Source organism: Cnephaeus nilssonii, assembly GCF_951640355.1.
Source record: "Cnephaeus nilssonii genome assembly, chromosome: 6".
Lineage (NCBI taxonomy): Eukaryota > Metazoa > Chordata > Mammalia > Chiroptera > Vespertilionidae > Cnephaeus > Cnephaeus nilssonii.
Window position 1 is genome coordinate 102,280,848 of NC_137077.1, and position 12,473 is coordinate 102,293,320.

At 39.9% G+C, this 12,473-nt stretch overlaps 1 protein-coding gene across 2 annotated transcripts in view; it reads right to left on the reverse strand.

The window, feature by feature from the left end:
* The window catches only part of CRYL1 (crystallin lambda 1), a 162,562-nt gene that overhangs the window by 44,175 nt on the left and 105,914 nt on the right, over positions 1-12,473 (reverse strand). For both annotated transcript variants that reach the window (XM_079775669.1, XM_079775668.1), the window contains one exon: positions 549-710. In XM_079775669.1, coding sequence (XP_079631795.1) covers positions 549-710 — 162 coding nt within the window. The remainder of the gene's footprint in view (positions 1-548; positions 711-12,473) is intronic.

Genomic DNA, 12,473 nt, shown 5'->3' on the forward strand with positions numbered 1-12,473 from the left:
CTTTAAACCCATTGCCTACCATGCCTCCTAATGCACTCCTAGTGAATAAGTTTGCCCAGGTAATTACAACAGATGGGTGGAAGGGACCACCAAGAAGGAGGGGTTCGTACTGAACTGAAATCTCAAGTAAGACTCAAAATCTGCATTTTAGCAAAACTCATCCCACACAGTTCAAGTGACAGTGTACACATTATTTTAATTAGACTTTTTCTTCAGTAGGAGAATTATTAGTTTAGTATTCTCTCTCCTTGTTTGGACAGTGAGTTACTTGAGGGTGAAAGTCTGTAAGGATTGCTTATTCTGTCCCACTATGCATTAGGTACATATATACAACCCAAAAATATTTTGGATAAAATTATTTTAGAAAATGCTGGTCTTGTACGACTCTCTAAATATGCTAAAAACCATTAAATTGTACTATTTGAATTGTGTGGTATGTGAATTACATGTCAACAAAGCAGTTAAAAAATGCTAGTGGATTAAACAAAATGTAATACTCCCCCAAACCAGAAAGCGATATGATCAACATCCAGGTTTGACATACTCACAGGATGAGCCACAATGCACTGCTTCACATGCACTAACCCAGCAAACAGCTGGGAAGGCAGGAGGCATGAGGTGGAGCTGCTGAGGACAACGTCATCACCGATGATTCCATCTAACTGAGCAAAAACCTTCTTCTTCAGTTCCAGGTCTTCTGGAACACATTCCTGAGGAGCACATATACAAATCACTACTCACGACCACTGCACTCAGGTCCTGAGCAAAGCATCTCAAGTTCTATTCATTTCAAAACAGAACCAATTAGGAAACCACAAGCAACATTTAAGAAAAAAACAAAAAGCTACCCAACAATATGACAAATCTTGATAACTCTGGAAACTGGGTGATGTCTACCAGGAAGCTATATTCTCTAGTTTTGTGACCCACCAATTCCATGTCTGGCTATTTAACCAAAGAAATATAAAATACTAATTAAAAAAGATATATGTTTGTTGAAACATTATTTATGATAGCAGAGATATAGAAGTAACCTAGGTGACCATCGATAAATGATAAAGAAGATATAACACACATATACCAAGGAATATTATGCAACAATAAAAAAGAATGAAATCTTGCCATTTGTGACAACACAGTAGGACATAAGGGTATTAAGCTAGGTGAAAGCAATCAGACAGAAAGACAAATACCGTATGATTTCAATTATATGTGGAATGTAATAACCAAAATAAATAAACAAGCAAAACAGAAATAGACTCATAGATACAGAGAACAAACTGATGGTTGCCAGATGGAAGGGTGGTTGGGGGGCTGGGTAAACAGGTGAAGGGATTAAGAAGTACAAATTGGTAGTTACAGATTAGTCATGGAGATGTAAAGTATAGCATAAGGAATATAGTTAATAATATTATAATAACTATGCATGGTGCCAAATGGGTACTAGATTATTGGGGGGGAACACCATGTAAATTATATGTGTCTAATCACTATGTTGTGCATCTGAAACTAATGTAATACTGTATGTCAACTGTAATTGAAAAACAAATTTAAAAAATTAAAATTCTCATAATAAAAAAGTCCTCCAACCACATGGAAAGGGAGAGTCTACAAGCCGAACACACTCAGCGGCATCTCAGGCAAAGTGCTGTGAACATCAGTAGTGTCATCACCACATCTCCCCCTATCTGTCATGAAATGAACAAGTGTGTTACATCCATAATTCTCCGAAGGCCTTTAAGCACCCAGAGATCATTGGAAATCCTTTGGAAATATAGCTTAGTTTCTAAAAAGCTACAATTACTTGAATAGGGGGTTGAGGAGGAGATGTAAATTGGGATTAAATACTGCAAATAACAACCATGCTGCAATTCTCATCATGCAAAGCTGGGGTAGAAGTGAGATGACACTGTTAAATCCCCAGAGCCGGTCCCAGGGAGGCGTGTTCCTGGAAGGGGATGCCTGTGGTGGATCCTGGCTCAGAAGCAAGCAGAGCAGGAAAAGGATGCTCGCTGCTCAACCCGACACCTACCAGAGGCGTCTTTCTCTCCTGCCACCAGCGGCCTTGGGAAATCACACCAGGGCCACTTCATCCAAGGTGGTCCCGAGTACTGGGAGGGAACGGGTCCTACAGGGGGAACATCACTTCCCAACATCCTCTGGTGCAGTGGTCGGCAAACCGCGGCTCGCGAGCCACATGCGGCTCTTTGGCCCCTTGAGTGTGGCTCTTCCACAAAATACGGGCGCGCAGGTACAGTGCGATTGAAACTTCGTGGCCCATGCGCAGAAGTCGGTTTTCGGCCTGGGCGAGTCTATTTTGAAGAAGTGGCGTTGTTAGAAGAAGTGGGGGTGTCGGTCGGTCGGGCTGCGGGATACGCAGCGCAGGGGAGGCGCGCAGTTCATGCAGGAGTTGAGTGAGCCGGTCAGTCAGCAGTCTCAGCGCAGTGGTTAGTGCTAGTCGCGCCCGCAAACCGCGCGCGGGTGACAAAGGTACCTACTCGAAGCATAAAGTTACCTGTATTTTTCCAACCAGGTGCAAATCCTACAGGTATTTTTGTCGTCAATTTAAGAATTGTAATTATTTTGTGTTGGTGGCTTTATTGTTATAAAATGAAACTTTTTTTTAGGTGCCCTGTTTGACATGGCTACAAAGAAGAAGCAAAGAAAAACGGAAGACGAAAACCGTGAATTTAAAGTTGAATGGACCGAGACTTTCGCGTTTATTCAAAACTTAAATGGCCTTCCGACCTGTCTTATTTGTCAGGAAAAATTGGCGCATAACAAGAAATCAAATTTGGAGAGACACTTTACAACTAAACACGTGTCATTTAGTACTAAATATCCTGTCGGTGATGCAAGGAAGAAAGCAGTTGAGGAACTTCAGAAGAGTCAAGAAAAATCAAGTTCTGTATTTAATTACTGGATGCAATCTTCCAACAATGTTAATATTGCAAGTTTTGTGGTTAGTCAAGAGATTGCTAAGAGAGGAAAACCATATACAGACGGTGAATACATAAAAAGTTGTTTTATAAATGCATCCGAAGAGCTATTTCGGGATTTTAAGAACAAAGCTGATATTCTAAAAAAAATTAAAGAGTTACCATTGTTTGCTAAAACAGTGAGAGATAGAACAGTCAAAATGTCTTCGAATATAACCGACCAGCAAGTCAAGATCTTAAATTGGTTTCAGCTTTATCAATAGCAGTTGATGAGTCTTGTGACATAAATGATACAGCGCAAGTTTAACTTTTTGTACGATTTATTTCATCTACAGGTCCTAAAGAAGAACTTTTAGGATTATTGTCACTCAAAGGTCACACACGTGGAGAGGATATAGCAAATGCTGTAATTGAGTGCATTGAAAAACATATTCCACTCGATAAAATTGTCTCAATTTCAACAGATGGGGCGAAAAGTATGCCCGGTGTAAGAAACGGGTTTGTTGCTATTTTGAAAGAAAAAATTAATCACGAGATACTTACTTACCATTGCATCATTCATCAAGAAGCGCTTTGTGCGCAGACATTTCCAGAAGAAATTTGCAAAGTTACGGAATTGGTGATTAACATTATCAACTCCGTTATAGCTAAAGCTCTTAATCATCGCCAATTTAAAGAATTTTCAGTTGAAATGGAGAGTGCTGTAGTCTGCTGCTGCATAACAAGGTACGTTGGTTATCAAGAGGAAACGTTTTGAAACGTTTCGCTTCCTTATTAGCAGAAATTAAAGCATTTCTCCTTGAGAAGGGTGTTCACTATCCAGAACTAACGAACGATCAGTGGATCCAAAAATTTTATTTCATGGTAGACGTTACGTCTCATCTAAATAAGCTTAATTGTAAACTACAGGGGAAAGGAAACACAATTTTTTCGATGTTAGAAGAAGTTATTTCATTCGAAAACAAATTATCTCTTTTTGCTCAAGATTTTGAAAGAGAAACTTTGATTCACTTTCCAAGCCTGTTGAAACATCGCTAAGAAAATAATTCTGATATTGACATTTGCTATTTCAAAACAACACTTTTAAATATGAGGGAAGCTTTTCTCAACAGGTTTTAGTAATTCAGAAACAGCAAAGCAACATTAGCCTTTGTTAAAAAACCTCTTTTTTAAAATATATATTTCTTTATTGATTTCAGAGAGGAAGGGATGAGAGAGAGATAGGAACATCAATGATGAGAGAATCATTGATCGGCTGCCTCCTGCATGCCCCCTACTGGGGATCAAGCCCGCAACCCAGGCATGTGCCCTTGGCCAGAATCGAACCTGGGACCCTTCAGTCCGATGCTCTATCCACTGAGCCAAGCTGGCTAGGGCTAAAAAACCTCTTAATGCTATTGTAACAGAATTAAATTTTTCTCCCTTTAATATTGACATTGGCAACTTTGAAATGCAATTGCTGGATTTAAAAAACAAAGAGTTGTGGAGCTCGAAATTTGAACGTCTTTGTGCTGATATACAAATATTGGAGAAAAACAAATGTGAATTTAGTTCACAGCACAAGTGGTCTGCTTTGAAAGACCTGGAGAAGGAAGTTATGTTGATTTTTAACACCTGGAATAGTATTCCTGACTCATATAATCAACTGAAAAAACTAGCGTTTGCTGTTCTTTCCTTATTCGGGTCTACATATTTATGCGAACAATCATTTTCAAGCATGAACCTTATCAAGAGTAAACTGAGAAGTCGTCTTATTGATGAGAACCTGGAATCGTGCCTAAAATTAAAAACAACAACATACAAACCCGACTTACCCAACTTTCCAAGGAGATGCAAGGCCACTGTTCACATTAGTGTTTGTCAGTCATTGTCATGATTTAATTTTATGGATATTGTAAGGTAAATTGTAAGGAATTTAATTTTATCAATAAATAATATCGTTATTAAGTATGATATCAAGTTTTATTCAACGTACCTATAGTTTAACTAAGACTTAAAACTTTAAGTAAAGTTTATTAAGTTAATTTTAGGGACCGTTGTAGAGTGAAAGAAGATGTAGTGTCGAGGACTGAGAAAGGTATGTTGAGATGGTTTGGACACATAGAGAGGATGGACGAAAGGAGATAGACGAAACAAGTGTACAAGACGAGTGTGGGTGGGAGAGTTGGAAGGGGTCGACCTCAGCGAACGTACCTCACTCAGATTGAGGACGTTTTTAGCAAAGGCCAGCTTAGGAGAACCCTAATTAAGTTAATAACAATGTTCCTACCTATATAAGTTTAAGTTTAAAAAATTTGGCTCTCAAAAGAAATTTCAATCGTTGTACTGTTGATATTTGGCTCTGTTGACTAATGAGTTTACCGACCACTGCTCTGGTGAATTCAGGATCATGGTTCTCAGTATCAGCATCAGAATCAATGCGGTGCTCATTAAAATGCACATCCTCAGGCTCCCATTAGACCTACTGAATCAGTCTCTGGGAGTGGGACCCAGGCATCTGCATTTTAATCAAACATTCTGTTGATTTTTGTTCCTAATAAAGTTTGAGAGCCACTATTCTGAGGTATGGATCCAAAGTGTGGTGTGCTAGCAAATATATCCTCAGGGCTCTGTCCTCTCTTCTCCACGCAGAGGCTAACCAAGCGCCCTGATCGGTGCAGTAGCACTGTAATAGAAGCAGTAGCATAAAAACCAGCAGGCAACCAGAAGTGTGCAAAAGTGGACGTGCAATGATGAAGTACTACTAGGTATTGTATCAAAACCTTCCTCAAAAATAAAGAACATATTTTCAGGCCTAATTTAATAATATCTAATAGTTAATAATAATATCTAATGTTTTGAAATCAGCTGTGTAAATATTATAACATGAATTCCATTTCTGTATCATCACAAGATTTTAAAATTTAACTTGAAAGATAGGGCATCAATATTGCGTTTGTTTATACTTTTAAAAAATACAATCAAACCATGTGAAATTTTTTTGAGAACAAAAGGTCATACCAGCACCACATCGGAAAGACGGGGAAAATGGAGTCATTTAAGAACTGTAAAGCCCATTGTGTTAAATCCCTTTATCAAATGGGGAAAAAGGCTACAGTATCTGGCTGGTTGTATTGAGTAATTCCTGGATCAGTTATGTCTGCAAGTTGGGTTAAGTTTAAATGGAGCCTTGTAGTAAAGCCAGAGACCAAGAATGATGGCGATACTGTGTAAGTTAATAAAAGAGCCCTTGTGAATGGCCCTATTGTGAGCCTGTCATGCAGCTTCTCCCTTGAAACTCTATGCCTTTCTTCAGATCATTTGATTATCAAAGAGGCAAGAAAACTTGAACCAGAGGAAACCCAAACCTGCTGCAGTGAGTTATGTAAGGCGTTTTTCTTTTTTTTTTTCCGGGCACATTGGCTTGAAGCTTTGTTGTTGTTGTAGTTGTTGTTTTTAATAGTATCCCAATTGTGCTCAATTTGCTAAGCCAGGGTTATGATACCTCCCTCATCATGTTAAGTCTGGAGTTCATTTCCGATCTTTAATGGGGACCCCCCCTTGTCTGAGAAAGGGAGTCTGACACACCGTTAACCAGGACTTTCATCACTTGCGGCAGATTACAAAGCTAAGTGAGGCTACAGGCATTCTCTCTTTCCTGGGCTGAACAGAAAGGCAGGGACAATATCAAACAATGAGGCGGCTGACAGCCTAGCAGCCAAGTAGCCAAGTGTTCTCTCTAAACCGCAGCAATGGGACCAGGTAAGAACACCCCACCCAACCCCCAACTCTACGGCGTCTTTCAAGGTCTTTTCTAGAGAAAGCCACCAAATGTGAAGTGTTAGCAAAAGCTCCATCACTACGGAAGGTAATTAGCTAGTTTGCTTAAACTCTAACAGCACTTTCAAAGCAATGACTATTATCTGTGTTTTGTTTGTTTGAGGTGGAGGGGGATGATATTCTCATGCAAAACCACTCTGGTGCTCTAATTTTGACAAACAAAACCAAACCAAACCTTGGGGATGAGGTCACAGTGAGAAAAACACAGTGTAACAAGTATCACAACTATTGCTGGTACATCAAAAGGAGGTCATTCAAGTCAGGCAGCATCAGATGGTTAAAAGGTGGGATTGAGTTTAAATACTCCTTTTCCCCTTTCCATCTTGAAAGGAAGAAACCATGATGGTATTATAGGTATAACATTAATTCTCTCTAACTTACTTATATTTCTAAAAGTAAATTCTATATAATAAAAGGCTAATATGCAAATAGACTGAATGGTGGAACCACCAGAACAACCGAACAACCAAACAACCGGTCGCTATGACGTGCACTGACCACTAGGGGGCATGTGCGGAACATGGCAGGTGTTGGCCATGGTGGGATGGTGGAGCAGGTGAGTGGGGGCGCAAGACCAAGGTGGGGCACTGGTCGCTGTCATCGGGGCGAGCTTCTGGTGGTTACTGAAAATTCTTTGCTCCCGCGTGCTGTGGTCCCACCCAATGCTCGCACCCACTGCCAGTGCCGGCCCCGCTCGCACCCACTGCCGGTGCTGGGCACCAGTCCTGACCACTCGGTGCCGTCAGCGGGTGGGAGCAGCGGCTGTTGGCCATGATCACCCCTGAGGGCTTCTCCACCTCCCTCTGCTCCTGAGGGGCAATTGGGGCAGCAGCCGCCACTCACACTCACTGATGGCGCTGGCTTTGCTGGCACCCGCTGCCGCGCCGGCCCCAATCGCTTCGTGCCTTCAGCGGGTGCGAGTGGGGCCGGCTCCATCAGTGCATGGGAGCAGCAGCTGCAGGAGCGGGGCTGCCGCCAGACCAGGGACTCAGGGCCTCTGCCGGAGGGGCCAGCGGGGGCACAGATATGGGCCGAGACCCGCCCCTGTGCCCACCGCAGCCTCGCGGCCCACAGTTCCTTTCAAGGTGCGTGAATTCATGCACTGGGCCCCTAGTCATTTATAAAGATCCTTGTTTTATTAATGATAAAGCTTACTTATAACAGCACTCAACTCATCAGGGCTGTTAGAGGGAAGCAGCAGGGCCACGGCAAATCAGCCCTGGATCCCTCCCAGAAAGGAAGTGCCGCATGAGAACTCAGGTCTGAGCTTCACCCACTTGCTGTGCAACAACATGCATTTTCCAAAACAAATATTTTCACGGGGAAAATGAAATTTCATTGATTTTTTAAAAATCCACTCAGGAATTTTAGATAGGCATCCTGTTGGTAGAAAAATCTACATTCGCTCATGCAAAATATCTGGAAACAATCTTCAGTGTGCTTTCCAGAAAGAAAAAAAACAAACCTTAAATTGGAAGACTTTAGTACCAAAGGTATTTTACATGCAAAGAAATTCTATTAGCCTATTTTAGGGAGAAAGACATAGGGGGGAAAAAAAAAAGATGAGCTCCAATCCTGTTGTAATCATGGCAGAGGGCAACTCTTTCTCAAGTTGAAGATGGAAGTGCTCCACATAGTACAGTCTGTCAAGCAGCACTAATTAAACCTCTGCCTTCAGTCTGGCTCATCATCACCAGCAAGGTCTGGTGAACACGGCGGGTGGGTTCATACTTCCCAGGCAGGATCTTTAACGTGTCTTTAACTGGTTTTGAAGTGTGTGATGGTGCATCATCATGATGCAAAATTACTTAGCCGTGTCTTCTGGCTGTTTCATGATCAAAGCGTGGTTCAAATTAATTATTTGTTGTCTGTAGCGATCAGTATTAACGGTTTCACCTGGTTTTAGAAGCTCATAATACACTACACCTTCCTGATCCCACCAAACGCAGAACATTGTCTTCTTTCCGAAGCAATTTGGCCTTGCAGTCGATGTTGATGGTTGACCTGGATCAACCCATGATTTTGTGCGTTTGGGATTCTCAAAATAAATCCACTTTTCATCGCCAGTCACAATTCGATGCAAAAAAGACCTTCTTTCATGCCGTTGAAGCAACATTTTACTGATGACTTTTCGGTTTTCCATTTGTCTTTTGTTCAGTTGATGTGGCACCCATTTTCCTTCCTTTAAAATCTTTCCCATTGCTTGTAAATGATCGGAAATTGTTTGCTGAGCAATGTTTAATCTTTCTGCAAGTTGCTTTTGAGTTTGACACGCATCTTCATCCAATAATGCTTGTAATTGTTGGTCTTCAAACTTGTTTGATTGACTTTGACATTCTTTGTCTTTCACATTGAAATCATCACTTTTAAAGCATTTAAACTAGCGTTCACAAGTATCTTGAGATGGAGCATGTTCACCATAAGCTTCCCAAAGTATTCAGCAGCAATTTTCTTTTTTTGGCACAAAATTCAACATTTTTAAGTGTAAAAATATCTATGATGTTAACACCTTCAGAAAATTTGACATATGAAGTTTTGAAGCTTGTTGTCGATACAACAAAATAGCAAACATATCAAATCGCATATATATCAACATATGTGTAACTCCATCTATTGAAAAAAAACCAAAACACCCCTCATTATTAACTGGTACACCTAGTATGCTTGCCTCTTCTTATTCTATTAAACTCACAGAAAGTCACCAAGCAGTGTGCTCCTTGCCAGACACTATATAAAAAGGCATGTTCTGTCACCCCTTGGTCCTTAAATGAGTCCTCTCCACCCCACAAGCATGAAGTTTCCTAGGAAGAATCAAAGTCAAGGTAAGGTGTGGTGGGATCCCTACTTCAAAGACCTGCATTATCAGGCCATGTAAAACTGGTAGACAGATGCTCAGAAACAGCTCTGTTTAATAGCAGTTCTGATATTTTACCTCTCATTCAGAAAAAAAAAAGGTAAATTTAGAAAGATAGCTAATATAAATATAAATGTATACACACACAGGCTTCTGTCTTGGGTAAACCAGCATATGGTGGTGCCAGTGGAAATCTCTCAAGAATCATGACACAGATTCTTTTGAGTAGGTGGATTTTAGGACAACCTTTCAGCACTCGTACAGTATAAAGCAAAGACCAAATCTGTTGCATGAAAACAAAGCAACAAAATAAACTATGACAGCTTTGACCATTGCCCAAAAGAGGGTTCTGGAATCCAGCCAGGCCTGTTAATGAAGAGTGCTATTTTCATTGACTTGCCAACATGAATATTTTCTGAGCAGCCTCAATTACTGGGGTGCCATTACATACCAGTATAAGCCATTTTGCAGCCTACATTTAAAACAAAACTAAGTAGTTGTTTCACTCTTAACCATATTTTCAAAAAGAGACCACAAGTTTCACCCACTTGGCATTATGAAGGCCAGTAAGCCAGGGCTCTCATTTCGAGGGAAGGTCAGGCGGAGCCTCAAGTTTGGCAGTTCACCTAATTCTGGGCAACTACGGAGAAAGAGCCTACTGAGTTTCCTCTTTCCTATAGCAATAGGCAAATAATGTTTGCTAATAGTTGCAAGAAATATGCATTCGCAAAACCTTCATAATAAGAAATACAGCCAAGGTCGGTTAAATTGACCTTAAATGTGAAAAAGCATAAGTACTCATTGCAAGAAAAAAAAATTTGCAACTATGTGTGGTGATGGATGTTAACTAGACTTTCTGTGGTGATCATTTCACAATATATACAAATATCAAATCATTATGTTGTACACCTAACACTAACATAATATCTGTAATAGTTGTATCAATTATACCTCAATTTAAAAAACTGTCATGTACTTTTTCACTGTAACTGAGGCTCTGAGAAACAGAAACAGATGACTACAAGCTGGGTGAGTCAAGCAATTTGTCAGAGAAAGAATTCAGAACAATGGTCATAAAAGGATGGAAGACAAATTCAACAACATGTGTAAGAATCAAGAGTAAATGAAGAAGAACCAAGGAGAAATAAGGAATGACATAGCTGCAATAAGGAACACAATAGAAAGCATCAACAGTAGACTAGAAGAAGCTGAGGATCACATCAGTGAGTTAGAAGACAAGGTAGGAAAAAACACCCAAGCAGAGCAGCAACTGGAAAATAAATTTAAAAAACAGGAGGAGAGCCTAAGGGAGCTGTGGGACAACACGAAACAGCTGCATAATAGGGGTGCCAGAAGGAGAGGAAACAGAGCAAAAAATAGAAAACCTATTTGAAGAAATAATGACAGAAAACTTCCCTGATGTTGGGAAGAAAAAACTCATATAAGTACAAGCTCACAAAGTCCCAAACAAGATGAACCCAAAAAGGCCCACATCAAGACATACCATAATTAAATTGGCAAACACCAATGACAAAGTAAGAATCTTAAAGGCTGCCAGAGAGAAAGAGAAAGTTACTTATAAGGGATCTCCCATTAGACTATCAACTGATTTCTCAACAGAAACACATCAGGCCAGAAGGGAATGGAATGAAATATACAAAGTGATGCAAAGCAACGGACTAAATCCAAAAATACTATACCCAGCAAGGCTATCATTCAAAATTGAAGGTGAAATCAGGAGCTTCACAGACAAAATATGGCTATGGGAGTTTATCACCACCAAGCCATCAATGCAAGAAATGCAAAAGGGACTGTTGTAAAAAGAAGAAACAGCAAAGGAAGACAGAACACAGGTATAAAGAATAAAAATGGCAACAAACAAATACCTATCAATAATAACCTTATATGTAAATGGATTAAATGCTCCAGTCAAAAGACAGAGGGTAGCTGAATGGATAAGAAAGCAAGAACCATTTATTTGCTGTCTACAAGAGACCCACCTCAGAACAAAGGAGGCACACAGACTGACAGTGAAGGGATGGAAAAAAATTTTTTCAAATGAATGGAAATGGAAAAAAAAAAAAAGCTGGGGTAGCAATACTTATATCTGACAAATTAGACCTTAAAGTGAAGGCCATAACAAGAGATAAGGAAGGCCACTTCATAATACTAAAGGCAGCAATTCAACAAGAGGATATAACTATGATAAACATATACTAGTATGCACCCAATACAGGAGCACCCAAATACATAAAAAAACTTCTGAAGGATATCAAGGGAGAGACTGACAGCAACACAGTCATAGAAAGGGACTTTAATATCCCATTGACACCACTGGATAAGTCCTCTAAACAAAAAATCAGCAAAGAAACATAAATCTTATATGACTCACTAGATCTGATGGAATTAATTGACATCTTCACCACATTTCACCCCAAAGCTATAGAATATACATTCTTTTCAAGTGCACACAGGACATTTTCAAAGATAGACCACATATTGGGTTACAAGCAAAGTCTCCCCAAATTCAAGAAGATCGAAATCATATCAAGCACCTTCTCAGATCACAATGGCATAAAATTAGAAATCAACTACAATAAAAACAATGTAAAAAAATCAAGCACTTGGAGGCTACATAGCATGCTATTAAACCATGATTGGGTTACCAAAGAGATCAAAGAAGAAATAAAAAGCATCCTGGAAACATATGACAATGAAAACACAACAATCCGAAATCTAGGGGACACACTAGCAGTCTTGAGAAAAGTTCATAGCTCTATAGGCCTACCTCAGAAAAAGAAAAAAAAAAGAAAAAAATGGTAATAAATTATCTATCCCTGCAACTTAAAGAATTAGAAAGA